Below are 18,404 nucleotides of genomic sequence, written 5' to 3' on the forward strand. Positions count from 1 at the left end.
GGGAATTTTGGGGTGAAATCGAGGGGAATTTGGGGTGAAATCGAGGGGGATTTTGGGGTGAAATCGGGGGGATTTTGGGTGAAATCGAGGGGAATTTGGGGTGAAATCGAGGGGAATTTGGGGTGAAATCGAGGGGAATTTTGGGGTGAAATCGGGGCGATCGGGGAGCAAGTCGGGGCCACGCCCACCACACAAACCACGCCCACTCATTAACACACCCATTAAGACCACGCCCACCTAGCCACACCCCCGGGCGCTCGTCCAATGGCGGCCGGCGGCGCGCGCAGGCCCCGCCCACTCCCGTCGTGCCCCGCGCCGCCCGCGCCGGCGGCGGCCGCGGTGAGGGGCGGGGGCGGTGCCGGGTCCCGGAGCCGGGGAGGGTCCGGAGGGGTCGGGACCGGCTCTGAGGGAGGGTCTGGGGGTCCTGGGTGGGCTCCGGCACGGGGGAGGGGGGGGGGGGGCTTTGTGGGGAGGGTCCCGGGTGGTCCCTGAGCGTTTCCGCGGCTTTGGGGGTGCCGGGAAGGGGCGGGTCCGTCCCGGGGCTTCCCCCATTCCCCCTCCGAGCCCCCCAGGTTTGACCCCCTCTCTGCCCCTGTAACCCCCCCGACCCCACACCCCCCCCGCTGCTGTGCTCCCCCAGGACCCCCACCCCTCATTTCCCCCCCCCCCTCGCTCTGTCCCGGCTGTGGTACACTGGGGAACCCCTCCCCCCAAATAAACCCCCATTTACCCCCTGTAAATCCCCCCTATAACCCCCTCCCCATTTCCCCCCATTTCCCCACCGTGGGGCTGAAACCGCTGCTCCCGCTCCCCTCTGTGAGCAGCTCCCCCAGCCCCCGAGCCCCCCAGAGCCGCCCCCAGGCCCCCCATTCCCCGCTGACCGAGGGCTCCCCGCAGGCCCCAGCATGGGGCTGAAGCCCTGGCAGAAGGCTCTGTTCCCCCTGCGCTCCGTGGCCGCCGTGGTGCGGCTCTTCGAGGCCGAGCTGCGGCAGCCCGAGCCCGACCTGGTGCTGCTCTCGCTGGTGCTGGGCTTCGTGGAGCATTTCCTGGCCGTCAACCGAGTCCTCCCCACCAACGTCCCCGGGCTCACCTTCGAGTCCCGGCCCGGGCCGGACCCGCAGACCCGGCTGTACTTCCCGGTGGCCGAGCTGTCCATCGTGGCCGCGCTCTACGCCCGCTTCACGGCGCAGATCCGGGGGGCCGTGGACCTGTCCCTGTACCCCCGGCCCGACGGCTGCTCCTCGCGGGAGCTGGTGAGGAAAGTGTCCGATGTCATCTGGAACAGCCTCAGCCGCTCCTACTTCAAGGACCGGGCTCACATCCAGTCCCTCTTCAGCTTCATCACGGGTGAGGAGGGGTCCTGAGGGGGTCGCTGGGGCTGGGGTCCCACCTGGAGCAGCCCCGGCTGCTCCTGCCTCAAGGGCCTGGTGGGCGTTGTGTCCTCCTTCAGCTTTGTCACTGCTGGGGGGGTCCCTCAGTCCTGGCTCCCCTCCCTTGGGAACGGCTCAGGGGTGGGGATCGGGGGGTTTGGGGGGCTCTGTTTGTCCCTGAGCCCCCTCAGGGGTGGGGATCGGGGTTTGGGGGGCTCTGTGTATCCCTGTGTCCCCTCAGGGAGGTTGGGGTGTTCTGTTTGTCCCTGAGCCCACTCAGGGGTGGGGATAGGGGGGTTTTGGGAGCTCTGAGTGTCCCTGAGCCCCCCCTGTGTCCCCTCAGGAGGGTTTGGGGGGCTCTGTGTGTCCCTGTGTCCCCTCCATGTCCCCTCAGGGGAGTTTGGGGGGGCTCTCTTTGTCCCTGTGTCCCCTCAGGGGTGGGGATGGGGGGTTTGGGGGGCTCTGAGTGTCTCTGAGCCCCTCCATGTCCCCTCAGGAGGGTTTGGGGGGCTCTCTTTGTCCCTGTGTCCCCTCAGGAGGGGTTTGAGGGGCTCTGTGTGTCTCTGAGCCCCCTCTGTGTCCCTTCAGGGGAGGTTTGGGGGGCTCTGTGTGTCCCTGAGCCCCCCCCGTGTCCCCCCAGGTACGAAGCTGGACAGCTCAGGTGTGGCCTTCGCCGTGGTCGGCGCCTGCCAGGTGCTGGGGCTGCCGGACGTGCACCTGGCCCTGAGCGAGGACCACGCCTGGGTGGCCTTTGGGGCCGGGGGGTCCCAGACTGCCGAGGTCACCTGGCACGGGAAGGGCAACGAGGACAGGAGGGGACAGCCCGTGCAGGCCGGGGTGGCCGAGAGGGTACGGGGGACATGGGGGTGAGGGGGGGGTCATGGGGACATGGGAGGGGTCAGGGGGACATGGGAGGGGTCAGGGGGACATGGGGGTGAGGGGGGGGTCATGGGGACAGTGGGGACATGGGAGGGGTCAGGGGGACATGGGAGGGGTCAGGGGGACATGGGGGTAGGGGGGATCATGGGGACAGTGGGGACATAGGGGGGACAGGGGTACGAGGGCAGGTGGGGACACTGAGGAACCCCTGGGACAGACAGCGCTGGCAGTGCAGCGAGGGGGCACAGGTGGATGTGTCCCTGTGTCACCCGCCCCCATGTCCCCAGAGCTGTATCTTGGCAGGGGGCACAGGTGGATGTGTCCCCACGTGCCCTGTGTCACCTGTGTGTCCCCTGTGTCACCTGTCCCCAGAGCTGGCTGTACCTGAAGGGCTCCTACCTGCGCTGCACGCGGCACATGGAGGTGGCGTTCATGGTGTGTGCCATCAACCCGTCCATCGACGGCCACACTGACAGCCTGGAGCTGCTGCAGCTGCAGCAGGTGTGGGGCAGGTGTGGGGCAGGGCTGGCCCAGGTGTGGGGCAGGTGAGGGGCACCCCCACATCTCTCCTTCCTCTCCCCTGCAGCGCCTGCTGTGGCTGCTCTACGACATGGGGCACCTGGACAGGTGAGAGGGACCCCTGCCCCACCAGGGGGCTGCCCCCCCAAAGCTGCCCTGGGGCCCCCCCCCAACCCGCCGTGGGGCCGCCCCCCACCTGCCCCACAGGTACCCCATGGCGCTGGGGAACCTGGCCGACCTGGAGGAGCTGGAGCCCACCCCCGGCAGACCCGACCCCCTCACCCTGTACCACCAGGTGACTGTGTGTGTGTGGGGGGGGGGGGTTGGGGGCTCAGGGGTGTGGCCAGGTGAGCCCAGGTGTCGCTGACCCCTCCCCGCCGCCCCCAGGGCATCCACTCTGCCCGCACCTACTACAACAATGAGCACATCTACCCCTACCTGTACCTGGCTGGCTTCCACTGCCGCAACAAGAACGTCAAGGAGGCCCTGGAGGCCTGGGCTGACACGGCCACCGTCATCCAGGAGTGAGTGGGGGGCTCCGGGGGGCAGAATCTGGGGTCCTGGGGGGGTCCTCGCAGGTTCCTGGGAAGTCCTTGGGTTACCTGTGGGATCCTGCCCCTCCCCCTGGGCTGGGCTGGGGGAGCTCCCTCCCTCCTGTGGGGCTGGGGGGGTGTTGAGGACTGAGGGGGTCCTTGGGGGTGACCAGCCCCCCCTTTTTGGGGGGGGTCCATATCCCCCCTGTGCCCCCCACCCAGGCTTGGGTTCTTGGGGTCCCCCTGTCCTTTGTGGGATCTGTGTCCTCTTTAGGGGTTCCCACATCTCTGAGGCAGCCCCCCAAGCCCCCCTGTCCCCCAACCCCCCTGGGGCAGCCCCCCACTCCCTGTGCACCCCCCAAGCCCCCTGGGGCAGCCCCCCAAGCTCCCCCTGCCCCCCCCAACCCCATGGGGCACCTCCCCAAGCCCCGTGTGCCCCCCCAGCTACAATTACTGCCGTGAGGACGAGGAGATCTACAAGGAATTCTTTGACGTGGCCAACGACGTCATCCCCAACCTGCTCAAGGAGGCGGCGGCCGAGCCCCCCCCGGGGGCTGAGGTGGGACCTGGAGCTGGGGACCCCCAGATTTGGGGGGCCAGCCCAGCCCGGGTGGGTTCGTGTGGAGGAGGGGCTGTGTGGGGTGATGGGGAGGGGTGGGGGGATTTTGGAGGGTTCTGAATTTGGGGGTCCCCACTGGCAGACACCCCCCCAGTGTGGTGGAGTGGGGTTCCCCCACACCTTTGGGGATCCCCTCTGACTCGGGGGGGGGGTCCGCAGGGGGCTCCCGGGGGTCTCCCAGCCCTGCAGGACCCCGAGTGCTTCGCTCACCTGCTGCGCTTCTACGACGGCATCTGCAGGTGGGAGGAGGGGAGCCCCACGCCCGTCCTGCACGTGGGCTGGGCCACCTTCCTCGTGCAGTCCCTGGGCCGCTTCGATGGCCAGGTGAGCCTTTTGGGGGTCCCCCGGGGCCTCTGGGGGGGTCCTGGGGGCAGGGGAGCCCCTCCCGTGTGCTGCATGGGGGCTGCGCCACCTCCCTTGGTGTTTTGGTGGCCCAGTGAGGGGTCCTGAGTGGGGTCTGGGGTCCCCACGTCCTCCTTGGGGCATCCCTGGGGGTTTGGGGGGGGTCCTGAGTGGGGTCTGGGGTCCCCACGTCCTCCTTGGGGCATCCCTGGGGGTTTGGGGGGTCCTGAGTGGGGTTGGGGGGTTCCTCATTTCTATTTTGGGGCATCCCCGGCAACTGGGGGGGGGTCCTGAGTGGGTTGTGGTCTCCCCAGTGTTCTCTTTGGAGCATCCCTCAGGGATTCAGGGGGTCCTGAGCGGGTTCTGGGGTCCCCATCTCCTCCTTGGGGCATCCCTGGCAATTTGGAGAGGTCCTGAGTGGGTTCTGGGGTCCCCCATCTGTTTTTTTGGGGCACCTCTGGGGGTTTGGGGGGGTCCTGAGTGGGTTCTGGGGTCCCCACGTCCTCCTTGGGGCATCCCTGGGGGTTTGGGGGGGGGGTCCTGAGTGGGGTCTGGGGTCCCCACGTCCTCTTTGGGGCATCCCTGGCAATTTGGGGAGGTCCTGAGCGGGTTCTGGGTTCCCTCATCTCTTTTTTGAGATTTGGGGTGTCCTGAGTGTGCTCTGGGGTCCCCTAAAAACCTCTGGGGAGGCGGTGGGGGGGGGTCTCCAAACCCCCTCTGAGCCCCTCTGTGTCCCCCCCCCCCCAGGTGCGCCAGCAGGTGACCCTGCTCTCCGAGGACCCCACCCCCCCCGAGGCAGATCTGGGGGGTCCCGAGGACCCCCGCGATGGCCGCCGCCGGGGTCCCCGCCGCGAATCCAAACCCGAGGAGCCGCCCACCCCCAAAAAACCCACCCGAGCGCCGCCCCCTCCCCGCGCCCCCCGCCCCGAGGAGACCCCGGCTCCCCTTCCCCCTCCTCCTCCTCCTCCTCCTCCCCCCACCACCGCCGCAGCGCCCCCGGCCCCCGGGACCCCCGCGACCCCCGGGCCGGCCCCGGCCGCGCCCCCGCCGCCCCCGGCGGGGCCGGTGCTGCGGTTCCGCTCGCAGAAGATGCGCGGCATGAAGGAGCTGCTGCGGGCGGCCAAGGTCAACTCGAGCGCCATCAAACTGCAGCTCACGGCCCAGTCCCAGGTGCAGCCGCGCCGGCCCCGCGCCCCGCCCGGCGCCTACCCCCTGCCCTTCCTCAAGAGACCCCGGAAAGGCTCCTAGGGAGCCCCAAAAAGGGTCCTGGGGAACCCCAAAAACCCCAGAGAGACCTTGAACAGGGTCCTAGGGAGCCCCAAAAAAACCCCAAATCCCTGGGAGATTCAGTGTCCCCCTGCCCTTCCTCAAGAGATCCTGAACAGGGTCCTGGGGAACCCCAAAAACCCCAGAGAGACCCCGAAAAGGCTCCTGGGGAGCCGCAAAAGACTCCTAGGGAGCCCCAAAATCCCAGGGAGACTCCTAAAAGGGTCCTGGGGAGCCCCAAAAACCCAAGAGAGACCCTGAACAGGGTCCTGGGGAGCCCCAAAATCCCTGGGAGATGCAGTGCCCACCCTGCCCTTCCTCAAGAGACCCCACAAACCCCAAAGAGACCCCAAAAAGGGTCCTAGGGAGCCCCGAAATCCCAGCCTGGCCCTGCCCCAGGTGCAGCCCCCCTCAACCCTTTGTCAACAGGTTCCAGAAAAAATTCTCTCCCCAGATTGGAAGAATTTGGGGTGGAATTTGGGCAGGAATGAGGGGCTGGGGGGTACAAGGGGCTGGGGACGGGAGATTTTGGCGGGGTGGGGGGGTTTGGATTTGGGGGTTTAGGCAGCAGAGGGGGCGTCAGGCAGAGGATTTTTGGGGGGCACAGCTCAGTTTTGGGGTGCCCAACACGAGGCCTTCGGGGAACCCTCAGAACGGACTTTGGGGGGGGGGGCGGTCCCCGGATTTGGGGGATCCGGGCAGGGGGAGAGAACAGGGGGGGAATTCCAAGAGCCCGGGTGAGGGGGAGGCCGTGGAATGATTGATAATAAAATAAAAAGTTGCCGCTGGTTTCACCGAGCGCCTCCGGCTGCGTTTTTGGGGGGCGCGGGGGGAGCGGACCCTCCTGAGGGGGCGCCTCCCATGATCCTCCGCGCGCGGGCGAGCTCCCGCGAGGCTTCGTGAGGGGTTTTGGCGGGCCCTTCTCCCGCCCGCCCTCCGCCCCCGTCTCCGCCAATCAGCGCGCGCCTTCCCTGAGCGACAGAGGAGGCAGCCAATCAGCTGCGCCCGCTCAAAGCCTGCTGCGAACGTCACTCTGGCCCGGCACGGGGTCTCCCGCCGTCCCCGTCCGGGGGCGCGGGGCGTGGCGTGGCGCCGCGAATGGTGGCGGAGCTTCTGCGGTGGGTCCCGCCCTCCGCGCGACAGCCAATCACTGCTCGCCGTTCTGGCCCCCCCTCCCCCGCACTCAGTTTGAGCGACAGCCCCATCGACCAATCGCCGCGGCCAGCGCCACAGCGTCCACCTCCGCCCCCCGTCCGCTCTCCAGCCAATCCCCGCGGTCGACGTTCTGACGGACAGCTCCTTCAACCAATCGCGACGTACCCTCCCGTTGATCGACGCGCGGCGCGGCCAATCAGCGCGGCGCGCGCGGCGCGGCGGCGTGGAAGGTTCGCGAAGGCCGCGCGGGGGCCGTTCTATGGCGACCGGGGCGAGCGCGGCCCAGCCCGGCCCCGCTCCCGGCCCCGCCGCCCCCCGCGCCCCCATGGCCGCCGCCGCCTTCCCTTTCGCGGCTCTGCCGCCTCCGCCGCCTCCTCCTCCGCCGCCTCCGCCACCTCCGCAGCCGCAGCCACCGGCGCAGCCGCCGCCGCCGCCGCCTCCGCCTGCGCAGGCCCCGGGCGGCCCCGCGGCCCCGCAGCCCCCGGGCGGCCCCGCGGCCCCTCAGCCGCCGCCCGCCGCTCCCTACGGGCAGTTCCGCTTCCCGTCGCCGCCGCCCGGCCATGACCCGCCCGCGGCCCCCGCCGGGGCCCCGCCGGCCGCCCCCGCCGCCCCCCCCCAGCCCGCGGGGGCTCCGCAGCAGCCGCGGCCCGAGGAGGGCGCGGGGGGCGCGGGCGCCGGGCCGGGAGATGCGGGGGGACGGGCGGGCGCCGCGCACAAGCCCCGGAGGGCAGGTACGGCCCGGGGCAGGGGGATACCGGGGGGTCCACGGGGTGGGGGGCGAGCACCCGGGGGTGGGGGCGGTTTTGGGAGTCGTGGGGAGGGTCTGGGGGCGTCCCCGGGCTGTAACCCCCCAGTCTGGGGATCCCCGGGACTTTAACTCTCCTGACTTGTGTTTGATCCCCCCCGATTCGGGGGTCCCTGGGCTCTGATTCCCCTAAATCGGGGGTCCCCGGGCTCTGATCCCCCCGATTCGGGGGTCCCCGGGCTCTGATCCCCCCGATTCGGGGATCCCCGGGCTCTGATTCCCCTGATTCGGGCGTTCCCGGGCCATGATCCTCCCGATTCGGGGGTCCCCGGGCTCTGATCCCCCCGATTCGGGGATCCCCGGGCTCTGATCCCCCCGATTCGGGCGTTCCCGGGCCATGATCCTCCCGATTCGGGGGTCCCCGGGCTCTGATTCCCCTGATTCGGGGGTCCCCGGGCTCTGATTCCCCTGATTCGGGGGTCCCCGGGCTCTGATCCTCCCGATTCGGGGGTCCCCGGGCGCTGATCCCCAGAATTTGGGGGTCCCTGGGCTCTGATCCCCCTCAGTTCGGGGGTCCTTGGGCTCTGATCCCACCGATTCGGGGGTCCCCGGGCTCTGATCCCCCCGATTCGGGGGTCCCCGGGCTCTGATCCTCCCGATTTGGGGGTCCCCGGGCTCTGATCCCCCCGATTTGGGGGGGTCTTGCCGCCTCCACGCCGCCCCGTCTCCCCGCGCCGCCAGGACACGTGTCCGGACACACGAGGCCAAGGCGGATCCCTCAGAACGGGACCCCCAAAACACCCCCAGATCCCCCGTCAGGGCCAGCGACCCCTCCCCACATCCCCTCTGTGGGGACGGGGCTCTCTGGGGACCCCTCGGGCAGGGTCGGCGCTGCCGGCTTTGCCCGAACCGCGGCGTTTCCCCCGCAGACTTCCCGCGGAAGCGGAAGCGCAGCCGCTGGAACCAGGACTCGCTGGAGCAGAAGACGGTGATCCCGGGGATGCCCACGGTGATCCCGCCCGGGCTGACGCGCGAGCAGGAGCGCGCCTACATCGGTAACGGTCTGGGGGGAAAAGCCGCGGCTGCGGGGGCACCGGCCCCGGGGGCGGGCGCAGAGCTGGGGGTGTGGGGGCAGAGCTGGGGGTTTAGGGTCAGAACTCAGAGTTTAGGGTCAGAACTTGGGGTTTAGAGTCAAAACTCAGGGTTTAGGGTCAGAACTCAGGGTTTAGGGTCAGAGCTCGGGGTTTAGGGTCAGAACTCGGGGTTTAGGGTCAGAACTCAGGGTTTAGGGTCAGAGCTCGGGGTTTAGGGTCAGAACTCGGGGTTTAGGGTCAGAACTCGGGGTTTAGGGTCAGAACTCAGGGTTTAGGGTCAGAGTTTGGCATGTGGGCTCAGAGCTTGGGGTTTGGGGTCAGAACTCAGGGTTTAGGGTCAGAGCTCGGGGTTTAGGGTCAAAGCTCAGGGTTTGGGGTGTGAGCTTGGGGTTTGGGGTCAGAACTCAGGGTTTAGGGTCAGAGCTCGGGGTTTAGGGTCAGAACTCAGGGTTTAGGGTCAGAGCTCGGGGTTTAGGGTCAAAACTCAGGGATTAGGGTCTGAGCTCGGGGTTTGGGCTCAGAGCTTAGGATTTGGGTCAGAGTTTGGGCTCTCGGAGCTCAGAGTTTAGGCTCAGAACTCAAAGTTTAGGGTCAGAGCTCAGGGTTTAGGGTCAAAACTCAGGGTTTAGTGTCAGAACTCAGGTTTTGGGCTCAGAACTCAGGGTTTAGGGTCAGAACTTGGGGTTTGAGCTCAGAGTTTAGGGTAAGAACTCAAAGGTTAGGGTCAGAGCTCAGGGTTTGGGCTCAGAACTTGGGATTTAGGCTCAGAACTCGGGGTTTAGGCTCAGATTTCTTTGCCCACCCCCCAAGGCTGAGGTGCAAGCAGGAGCACGCCCACATCGCTAAGGTTTTGTGGGGAAAATGGGATTTTAGGGTCAGAACCTGCAGGATTTTGGGTTAAAATCCCTCTGGGATTGAGGTTAGAACCCCCCAGAGATTCTGGGGCTAAACCTCCAGGATTTGGGATGAGATCCCCCATGCTCACATCCCCAAATTTTGGTTTAGATCTGAGGAATTTGGGGTCAGAACTCCCCCGGGATTCAGGATCAGAACCCCCCTGCGACTCGGGGGAAGTCAATTAAACCAAAACTTGCAATTTTGGGTGATAATGTGCAGGTTTAGGTGAAAATGTATCCTATGAATGCAACAATCTCTTGGTTAACCACCTTCATTTTTTGGTAATAATGTATTTTTAGGTGTTATTGTGTGTTTTAAGGTAACAATCTTTTTCTGATAACCTTTATTTTTAGTAACATTCAGGTGGTTTAGGGAATAATGACTGTGTTTAATTACATCTCCTGTTCTAGGTAATAACAGTTGCTTTTTTTAGTAGTAGTCATGTGTTTTGGGTAATAACGTGGTTATTTTAGGCAATGTCTATTTGATTTAGGAATAATCTCTCATTTTAGGTAAAATTGTGGTTGTCTTAGATAAAAGTGTGGTTGTTTTAGGTAATAATGTTTACCTTCTGTAGCAATAATCTCACATTTTAGGTAACAGTGTGGTATTTTAGGAAATAATGTCTTTTTTTGACTGATAATCTTCTATTTTAGGTAATAATGTGTGGTTTTATGATAACAATCTCTAGATTTTCCATAAGAATGCCAGGAGGTTTGGTAATAATGTGCTTTTTTGGGTAATCCTGTGATTTTTTTGATAACAATGTGATTTTTTTTTCTTTTGTGATAACCTGCTTTTTTTGGTAATAACGTGTTTTTTGGGGTAATAATGTGTTTTTTTGGGTAATAACCTGCTGCTATTGCTAAGAAGGTGTATTTTTCTGCTAATAATGTCAATTTTAGGTAACAACACCTGCTTTTTCTCACCGTAACCATTTGGTTTTAGGGCAGTAATGCCTGGTTTTGGTGCCATGGAGCCGGTGTAGGTAGAAAAAAAAAAAAAAAGTTTTAACCTGGGGCAGGAGGATTTTGGGGGAGGAATGTTTTATTTTATTTTTCTTTTTTTTTTTGGGGGTAAAATGTGGGTGTTTTGTAACTGTGTCTCTCTCACCTCTCCGGGACCGGGTTCCTTCCAGTGCAACTGCAGATCGAAGACCTGACCCGCAAACTGCGCACGGGAGACCTGGGCATCCCCCCTAACCCCGAGGACAGGTCGGGACCTCCCCCCCCTGCCCCCCCGGGCACCCCCCCGGGCCCCCCCAGACCTGGGCACCCCCCCCCCCCGGGCCCCCCCGTGAGCCGCAAGCAGCGCACGGGAGACCCCCGGGTGTGCCCCCCACCCCCCCAATCCAGGACAGGTCGGGATTTCCTCCCCCCCCCCCCACCCCCCATTTTTCCCCCTGGATTTGGGGGTGCTGCTCTGGACACCCCCCCCCTGCTGATTCAGCACTTTGGGGTGTCCCCCCCTGAGTTTGGGGGTGCTGCTCTCTGAGCCCGGCCTGGGCCTCGTTAGGTGCTGATTAATGAGCCGCAGTGGTGGCTTAATGAGCTCTGGGGGCTTAACGAGCACCCACGGCCCCACTGCACCCCCTTTTCCCTCTCCTTTCCCCCCTTTTCACCCCAATTTGTCTCTGGGGGGGGCAGAGCTGCCGTTGCCCCTGCAAAGGGCCAAATTCCCCCCTCCGCTCCCTCTCTTCACCTTTTCCTCCTGTTTTGGCCCCGTTTTTCTGTGCCAGGGCAGGACGGGGTCCCTCCAACCCACAAGGGACCCCTCAGGGACCCCTACTCTGGGGGGGTCCCCAGCCCTGTGGGGGTCCCTCACCTTCCAGGGGTCCCCAACCCCGGGGGGGTCCCTGTTGTCCTCAGGGATCCCTCACCTTTCGGGGGTCTCTCACCCCGTGGTGGCCGGGGGGGCCCTCCCAGGACAGGGGGGAGGGGGACACCCTCCCTCCCCCCAGGTTTTGGGGGTCACACCCCACCCCTCCCCACACACACAGCCCCAGGTTTTGGGGGTCTCCCAGGTTTGGGGGGGCGCAGGCCCCCGGCGCTAACCCATCCTTGCTCCTGCAGCGCCCCGGGCCGAGGCCGCTCCCCCGCTGCGGCGTCGTTAGCGCTGGTTTGGGGGGGGGATTAATTAATGAATTAACGATTAATCACGAGCGGGGACAGTGACGTCGCAGTTCCACCGAGGACCCGGCTGCTGCCAACCCCGAAAAGTCGCTTTTTCCCCCCAAACCGGGGGCAGGTTCGACTGTCGCCCGCGCCGGCTGTTTTTGGAGGATCCGCCTTAATCTCTTCCCTTCTTGCAGCCGCTGCCAAAATTCGCTATTTTGGGGGGGGAGGGGAGCCAAGGGCCGATTTAACCAAACCCGAGCGATTCTGACTCTTTTTTTTTTTTCCTTCCTCGCTGATAATTCTGATTTTTAATCATAATCTGATTTTCTCACCCCGACACGGCTCAGCTCAAGCGACCTTGACTCTTCCCTCCGGGGCTGCCAAAGCCACGTGGCCCCCCCAGACAGGGACCTTTTCCTCCTAGAAACCGGGAAATTGGGCAAAACCGGGGACAACTGGGCACAACCTGGGAGTAAAGGAGCAGGAACGGGGCAAAGCCAGGGAGAAACAACAAAACCGGGGACAAAGGGGCCAAACCCTGACCCAGCAAAGGCCAAACCGCAGAGAAACGGGCAAAGAGGGGCCGCTGGCTTGGGGAGGGGGAGGGCTGTGCTCTGCTGGCCTTAATTGGGCACTAATTAATGCTCCCCCCGCCAATTATCCCCTCCTGGGGGTGGGTGGGGGCAGTGGCACAGGGTGGCGATGGGGGCAGGGTTGTGGTGGTTTGGGGAGGGGGGGGTCTGAGGGTTGCAAACCCCCCCCAGCCCACCCAGAGGGGTCCTGACCCCTCCCCACCCCTCCACATCCCCCTCCCCATCGCCAACAGCAAGGGGAGGGAAGACCCCCCACACTCGGGGGCTGGGGGGGGTCGGGGAGGGGGTTCTGGGGGCACAGCCCCCCCTGAGGGGTCCGGGGGCCTCCCAGTGACCCCCCCACCCCCCGGAGCAGGTCCCCCTCCCCGGAGCCCATCTACAACAGCGAGGGGAAGCGCCTGAACACGCGGGAGTTCCGCACGCGCAAGAAGCTGGAGGAGGAGAGGCACAACCTCATCACCGAGATGGTGGCCCTGAACCCCGACTTCAAGCCCCCAGCTGACTACAAGTGAGGAGGGACCCCCCCACCACCCTGATTTGGGGCTGGTTCTGCCCAATTTGGGGCTCCCCCATGGGTTTGAGCCTCGATTTTTGTCCTTCCCCAGGCCGCCGGCGACGCGCGTGAGTGACAAGGTGATGATCCCGCAGGATGAGTACCCCGAGATCAACTTCGTGGGGCTCCTCATTGGGCCCAGGTGGGCACCCCGAGATCCTGGGGGGTGGGAGGGCTCTGGGGCTGGGGGGGGATCCCCTCAGCTTCACCCCAGGAATGTGGGGAGCTCCTGCTGGCTCCCCATGCCAGCACCTTTAGGGTTCCAGTATGGGTGTACCCGCACTCCAGTGGGTGACCCCTTGCCCCCTTGTCCTCCCTCAATCCCCCCTAATTAACCCAGGGCTGTTTAATGACACACCCATATCCATAACGAGCCTGAGCTCCTGATGAGCCAGGTCCCCTCTCCCCACAGTGTGGGACCTGTGGGGTCCATTCCCCCAGTCTGGGGGTGGGACCCCCAAAATTCCCAAGCAGAACATGGAGAAGGATCAGAACCCAGGGTGAAGGAGGACAGGTGGGCTCTGTGAGAGCTCTGAGTGCCTTCCCACCAGTCCCTGTGTGACCTCCCTGTCCTGGTGCCCCATTCCCAGGGGGAACACGCTGAAGAACATTGAGAAGGAGTGCAATGCCAAGATCATGATCAGGGGCAAGGGCTCGGTGAAGGAGGGCAAGGTGGGCCGCAAGGACGGGCAGATGCTGCCGGGCGAGGACGAGCCCCTGCACGCCCTCGTCACCGCCAACACCATGGAGAACGTCAAGAAAGCCGTGGAGCAGGTTCGGGGGTGTCCCCAAGGGGTTTGGGGGGGGTCTGGAGGTGCAGCCCCCCTGTCTGACACCCGCTGTGCCCCCCAGATCAGGAACATCCTGAAGCAGGGCATCGAGACCCCCGAGGACCAGAACGATCTGCGCAAAATGCAGCTGCGGGAGCTGGCGCGGCTCAACGGGACCCTGCGGGAGGATGACAACCGGTCAGAGGGGTCCCACCCCCCCTAATTATTTTTAAAATAACCCCCCAGAAACCCTAATTAACCCTCATCCCCCTCCGCAGCATCCTGAGGCCGTGGCAGAGCACTGAGACTCGCAGCATCACCAACACCACGGTGTGCACCAAGTGTGGCGGGGCTGGGCACATCGCCTCCGACTGCAAGTTTGCCAGGTGACCCCCAAAATAAACCCCCAAGTCCTCCTTTAGGGATTCCCTAAATGTCCCCCAAAAACTCACCAGATCCTCCTCAGATCCTCCCAAACCTCTTGAGATCCTCTGCCCAACATTCCCCCCTGAACTCCCTACAAATGTTCCTTAAATCCCTGAGATCTCAACTACTCCCAAACCTTGAGATTCCCTGAATCAACCCCGAGATCTCCCCAAAACCCCCCCAGATCCCTCAAAATCCACTCTAAACTTCCCTGGGATTCTACCAAGTCCTTAAAACCCCCTTGGGATCCTGCCAGTCTCCCTGAGATCTCCCCAAAACCCCACCAAAAACTCTTATATCTTTACAAACCTCTGTGAAATCCCCCGGAGCTTTTCCTGGGCCGTGCACAGGGACCACCCCTGTGCCCAGAGTTGGGGTGGGGGGATTTGGGGGTGCAGCCCCCCCACCCCGCTCCAAGCTCACCATCCCACCGTGTTGCCAGGCCTGGGGACCCGCAGTCGGCGCAGGACAAGGCACGGATGGACAAGGAGTACCTGTCCCTGATGGCCGAGCTGGGCGAGGCCCCGGTGTCCGTGAGCTCCAACGCCGCCCACAACAACAGCCCCTTGTCCAGCAGCCACCGTGCTGCCAGCCAGGCTGGGGGACAGCCCCCCCCGGTGAGTGACCCCCCCCCAAAAACCCCTCTGTGAGCCCCCAGAATAATCCACACACCTAGCCCTGAGCTCCCGCCCCAAAACCAGCCCCCTTGTCCAGCACCTGGTCAGGTGTGGGGACAGCTCCCCTCCCCAGTGAGTCACCCCCCCCCCAAAAAACACGTCTGAGAACCCCCCAAAAAACAACCCATTGTGAGGTGTAGGGAACCCCCAGAATCCACACATCTATCCCTGAACCCCCCCAGAGCTGCCTGACCCCACAAACTCACCCCAAAACCAGCCCTGTGTCCAGCAGCTGATCACCTGGGGGGTCAACTTCCCCTGGGGAGTGCCCCCCCCCAAAAAAAAAACACCTCTGGGAACCCCCAGAATCCTCACATCTACCCCTGAACCCCCCCAGAACCAGCCAGCCAGGAGTGGGGAGCAGTGACCCCTCCTGTGACCCCCAACCCCCTCTCCCTGTAGATTTGCCCCCCCCAAATGACCTCTAGCCCCCCTGAACCCACAGACCCTTCTGACCCCCCCTTTTTCCTCCCCCCACTGCATGATCTCCATCCCCTCAGAACCCCACAAAGACCCTGAACTCTGTGACCCCCCCAAAACCCTGTGACCCCCCCCCCCCAAAATCCCCCTGACCCCCATTTTTACCCCCCCCAGAGCCGCCCCCCCTGGATGAGCTCGGCGCCCTCGGAGAACCGCCCCTACCACGGGCTGCACGGGGGGCCGGGGGGGCCCGGGGGTCCCCACAGCTTCCCCCACCCCATGGCTGGCATGGGGGGGGGCCACGGGGGGCACCCCCTGCAGCACACCCCCAACGGGCCCCCCCCGTGGATGCAGCCCCACCATCCCCCCATGGGGGGGGGGCCGCACCCCCCGGGCCACCCCGGCCCCCACCACATGGGTACGGACAATCCTGGCTGGGGAGGGGGCTTTGGGGTGAAAAAAGGGGTTTTTTTTGGGGGTGAAAAGGGGGGGGGGGCACTCCCACCCTCCCCCTCAGTGGGGAGCTGGGGAGATTCAGTGAGAAACTGAGGCAGAGGGGGATTTGGGGGGGATTTTGGGGGTGGGGAGGGGTGCTCGGGGGATTTTGGGGGTGAAAAGGGGGGTTTGGCCACCTTTGTTCATCTTTAACATCAGCCTGGAAAGTTTTTGGGGTGGGGGGGAGGATTTTGGGGGTCAGGAGTGGGAATTCAGTGGGGGGAGCTGTGGATTTGGGGGTGTGAGGATTTTGGGGTTAAAAGGGGGAGTTTAACCCTTACTTTCCCGAGCAATGGTTTTGGATGTGAAGCTGGGGAGGAAAGGGGATTTTTGGGGCTGAGTTTTTGGGGGTGGGGGTGTATTTTTGGGGGGGTGGGAGGGGGTCCCCCCCATCCCTAAGGCCACGGTCTCTCATTCCCTCAAGATCAGTACCTGGGAAATGCGCCGGTGGGCTCTGGGGTCTATCGCCTGCACCAGGGAAAAGGTGAGACCCTCCCCCCAAAAAAAAACCTAAGATCCCTCCCCACAACTGCCCGACCCCCAAATTCCCCCTGACCCCCCAATTCCCTGCTCCCCTCAGTACAACACTGCTGTCACTGGGTGTCTTGGTACCCCCAAATCCTCCTGACCCCCCCAATTTCCCCCTCCCCAATATGATCCCAATTCCCCTGACTGTCCTGATGCCCCAAATTCCCCCTGAGCCCCCCAAATTCCCCCTCCCCAATATGGTATCTCTATTACTGACTGTCCTGACACCCCAAATTCCCCCTGAACCCCCCCAATTTCCCCCTCCCCAATTCCTCTGACTGTCCTGACACCCCCAAATTCCCCCTGAGCCCCCCCAGTTTCCCCCTCCCCAGTACCCCCGGCTGTCCTGGCACCCCCTGACCCCCCAGTTTTTGCCCCCCCAGGTATGATGCCGCCGCCGCTGGGTATGCTGCCCCCGCCACCCCCCCCGCCCGGTGGGCAGCCGCCCCCCCCCTCCGGCCCCCTCCCTCCCTGGCAGCAGCAGCCGCCGCCGCCCCCCAGCAGCAGCAGCACCCCCTTGCCCTGGCAGCAAAGTGAGTCTGGGGGGGCCCCCGGGGGGGTTTTGGGGTGATGGGTGGCAAGAGGGATTTTTTGGGGTTATTTCACGGGATTGGGTCATTTTCCCTTTTCCCTGAAGGGAGGGGGGGTTGTTCAGTCCCTTTGATGCCTGCTGGGAAAGGGGGGGGGTTGTCCCCTACAAATGAGAGCTTTCCCTTTAATTAACACCTCACTAATTAACCCAAATCCCAAATGAACTGCTCTGGGGCTGGGCCGTGGTGCGGGGGGGGGGGTGTCTTGTTCATTTTGGGGATTCCCTGCACAAAGTTTGGGGGGGGGGGGGTTTCCCGTCTCCCCTTCACTTCCCCCTCTCTCCAATTAACCCTCTACCCTTAATTAACCCCCACCTTTAATTACCCCGTGCTGTTATTAGGGTTGGGCTATTCTCCCTCCTCCTCAGGCTGAGTTACCCCTCTCTCTAATTAACCCCAGTGCTAATTAACCCCTTCTTTTTCCTCCCCCTCCCCACAAAAACAGATACGACGACCACCACGAGCGCTGGCAGCGCCTCCCTCCCTCCCTGGCAGCAGCAGGCGGGGGGGGGTGCGGCGGGGGGGGGGGCGGCTTCTTCGGGGGCCCCCCCGCTCCCCGGCAGCCCCTCCATGGTGCCTTTGCCCCCCGGGGTGCAGCCCCCGCTGCCCCCCGGGGCCCCCCCGCCCCCCCCGCCGCCGCCTGGCTCCGGGGGCCTGATGTACGCGCCCCCCCCGCCCCCGCCGCCCCCCCCCATGGACCCTTCTAATTTCGTCACCATGATGGGCATGGGGGTGCCCGCCCTGCCCCCCTTCGGCATGCCCCCGCGCCCCCCCCGCCGCCCCCCCAGAACTGAGCCTCGGACACTGCCGCTGCGGGGACCCCCCCCCCCTCAAAAACAAACAAACAAACAAACAAAAACAGCAGGGGATTCCGGCCCCCCCCCCTCGAGGAGTGATCCGTTGTGGGGACCCCCCCTCAAAAACACCATGGGGATCCCCCCCCTCCAGGACTGATCCATTGTGGGGACCCCCCCCCTCAAAAACACCATGGGGGATCCCCCCTCCAGGACTGATCCATTGTGGGGACCCCCCTCAAAAACACCACGGGGATCCCCCCCTCCAGGACTGATCCATCTCAAGGAGCTCCCCCTCCCCAAAAGATGGTGAGGAGCCCCCCCCCAGGACTGATGGATTGTGGGGACCCCCCCCTCCCCAAAAGATCAGGGAGCCCCCCCCAGACTGATCCATTGTGGGGAGACCCCCTGCCCCCCCCCCCGTCTTCCTCCATGGGCTGTTCCACAATGGGGAGCTCCCCCCTCCATGAACTGATGGATTTTGGGGTTACCCCCCACCCCGTCCATGGGACCCCCCCCCCCAAACTCCCCCGGGACCACCTTGTGAACTGGTTTACCCCCCCTCCCCCCCCCGCAAAAATCCCAAAATCAGGGGCGGCCCTGAATTGAGGAGGGGGCGAGGGGCAGGGATGGGGGGGGGGGGGGGGTCTGCAAGTTGTGGGAGGGGAGGTGCAGCGACACAATTCTGAGCCCCCCTCCCCAAAATCTCGGGGTCCCCCTCTCCTGTGTTACTCCCTCTTTGTTCTGGGCCCCCCCCCCCCAAAAAAAAAAACCCCCCCCCCCTGTAGAGCCCCCCGCGCCCCCTCCCCCCGCGCTTTTTTTGTGTATGAATAAAGGAGCGGGACCCCCGTTGGGCCCCCCCCTCATTTCGTGTCCCGTGTGTCCCCCCCTCCCTCCTCGGCGTCACCGGGGTCGGCTTTCGCCGTGTCCCCTCCCTCCCCCCCCCCCCCGCCGTGAAACCGGAGCCGGTGTGGCGGGGGTCGCGGCCCCCCCACCCCCTGCGGCCGTCACTCACCGCCGAG

At 64.3% G+C, this 18,404-nt stretch overlaps 2 protein-coding genes across 4 annotated transcripts; both read left to right on the top strand.

Moving 5' to 3' along the window:
• Positions 1-314: 314 nt before the first annotated feature.
• MEN1 (menin 1) lies at positions 315-6,171 on the top strand. The gene is made up of 10 exons (XM_053968214.1): positions 315-339; positions 898-1,347; positions 2,011-2,219; positions 2,622-2,750; positions 2,836-2,876; positions 2,976-3,063; positions 3,156-3,292; positions 3,746-3,860; positions 4,080-4,244; positions 5,010-6,171. Exons 2-10 carry the CDS (start codon positions 906-908, stop codon positions 5,508-5,510), a joined length of 1,827 nt encoding a protein of 608 aa, XP_053824189.1. The 5' UTR covers positions 315-339; positions 898-905; the 3' UTR covers positions 5,511-6,171.
• Positions 6,172-6,955: 784 nt separating this feature from the next.
• SF1 (splicing factor 1) lies at positions 6,956-18,248 on the top strand. 3 transcript variants are annotated; one of them, XM_053968213.1, is made up of 13 exons: positions 6,956-7,414; positions 8,358-8,483; positions 10,558-10,633; positions 12,485-12,637; positions 12,735-12,824; positions 13,273-13,456; positions 13,535-13,650; positions 13,731-13,838; positions 14,321-14,495; positions 15,150-15,393; positions 15,895-15,954; positions 16,382-16,531; positions 17,034-18,248. In XM_053968213.1, the coding sequence occupies exons 1-13, from the start codon at positions 7,009-7,011 to the stop codon at positions 17,540-17,542; spliced, it is 2,397 nt and encodes a 798-aa protein (XP_053824188.1). In that variant the 5' UTR covers positions 6,956-7,008; the 3' UTR covers positions 17,543-18,248. The 3 variants fall into 3 exon arrangements, with proteins under 3 accessions (XP_053824188.1, XP_053824187.1, XP_053824186.1); XM_053968212.1 differs by having other exon boundaries at positions 7,295-7,414; positions 15,900-15,954; positions 17,034-17,385; XM_053968211.1 differs by lacking the exon at positions 16,382-16,531 and having other exon boundaries at positions 7,295-7,414.
• The last annotated feature ends 156 nt before the right edge of the window (positions 18,249-18,404 follow it).

Source organism: Vidua chalybeata, chromosome 32 (assembly GCF_026979565.1).
Source record: "Vidua chalybeata isolate OUT-0048 chromosome 32, bVidCha1 merged haplotype, whole genome shotgun sequence".
In the NCBI taxonomy this organism is placed as follows: domain Eukaryota; kingdom Metazoa; phylum Chordata; class Aves; order Passeriformes; family Viduidae; genus Vidua; species Vidua chalybeata.

Coding starts and splice junctions, on each gene's coding strand:
- MEN1 (XM_053968214.1), top strand. CDS start 906: ATGGGGCTGAAGCCCTGGCAGAAGGCTCTGTTCCCCCTGCGCTCCGTG. Junction 2,220..2,621: donor AGGCCGGGGTGGCCGAGAGG/GTACGGGGGACA, acceptor ACCTGTCCCCAG/AGCTGGCTGTACCTGAAGGG. Junction 3,064..3,155: donor CCCTCACCCTGTACCACCAG/GTGACTGTGTGT, acceptor CGCCGCCCCCAG/GGCATCCACTCTGCCCGCAC.
- SF1 (XM_053968213.1), top strand. CDS start 7,009: ATGGCCGCCGCCGCCTTCCCTTTCGCGGCTCTGCCGCCTCCGCCGCCT. Junction 10,634..12,484: donor CCCCCTAACCCCGAGGACAG/GTCGGGACCTCC, acceptor CCCCCGGAGCAG/GTCCCCCTCCCCGGAGCCCA. Junction 13,457..13,534: donor TCAAGAAAGCCGTGGAGCAG/GTTCGGGGGTGT, acceptor TGTGCCCCCCAG/ATCAGGAACATCCTGAAGCA.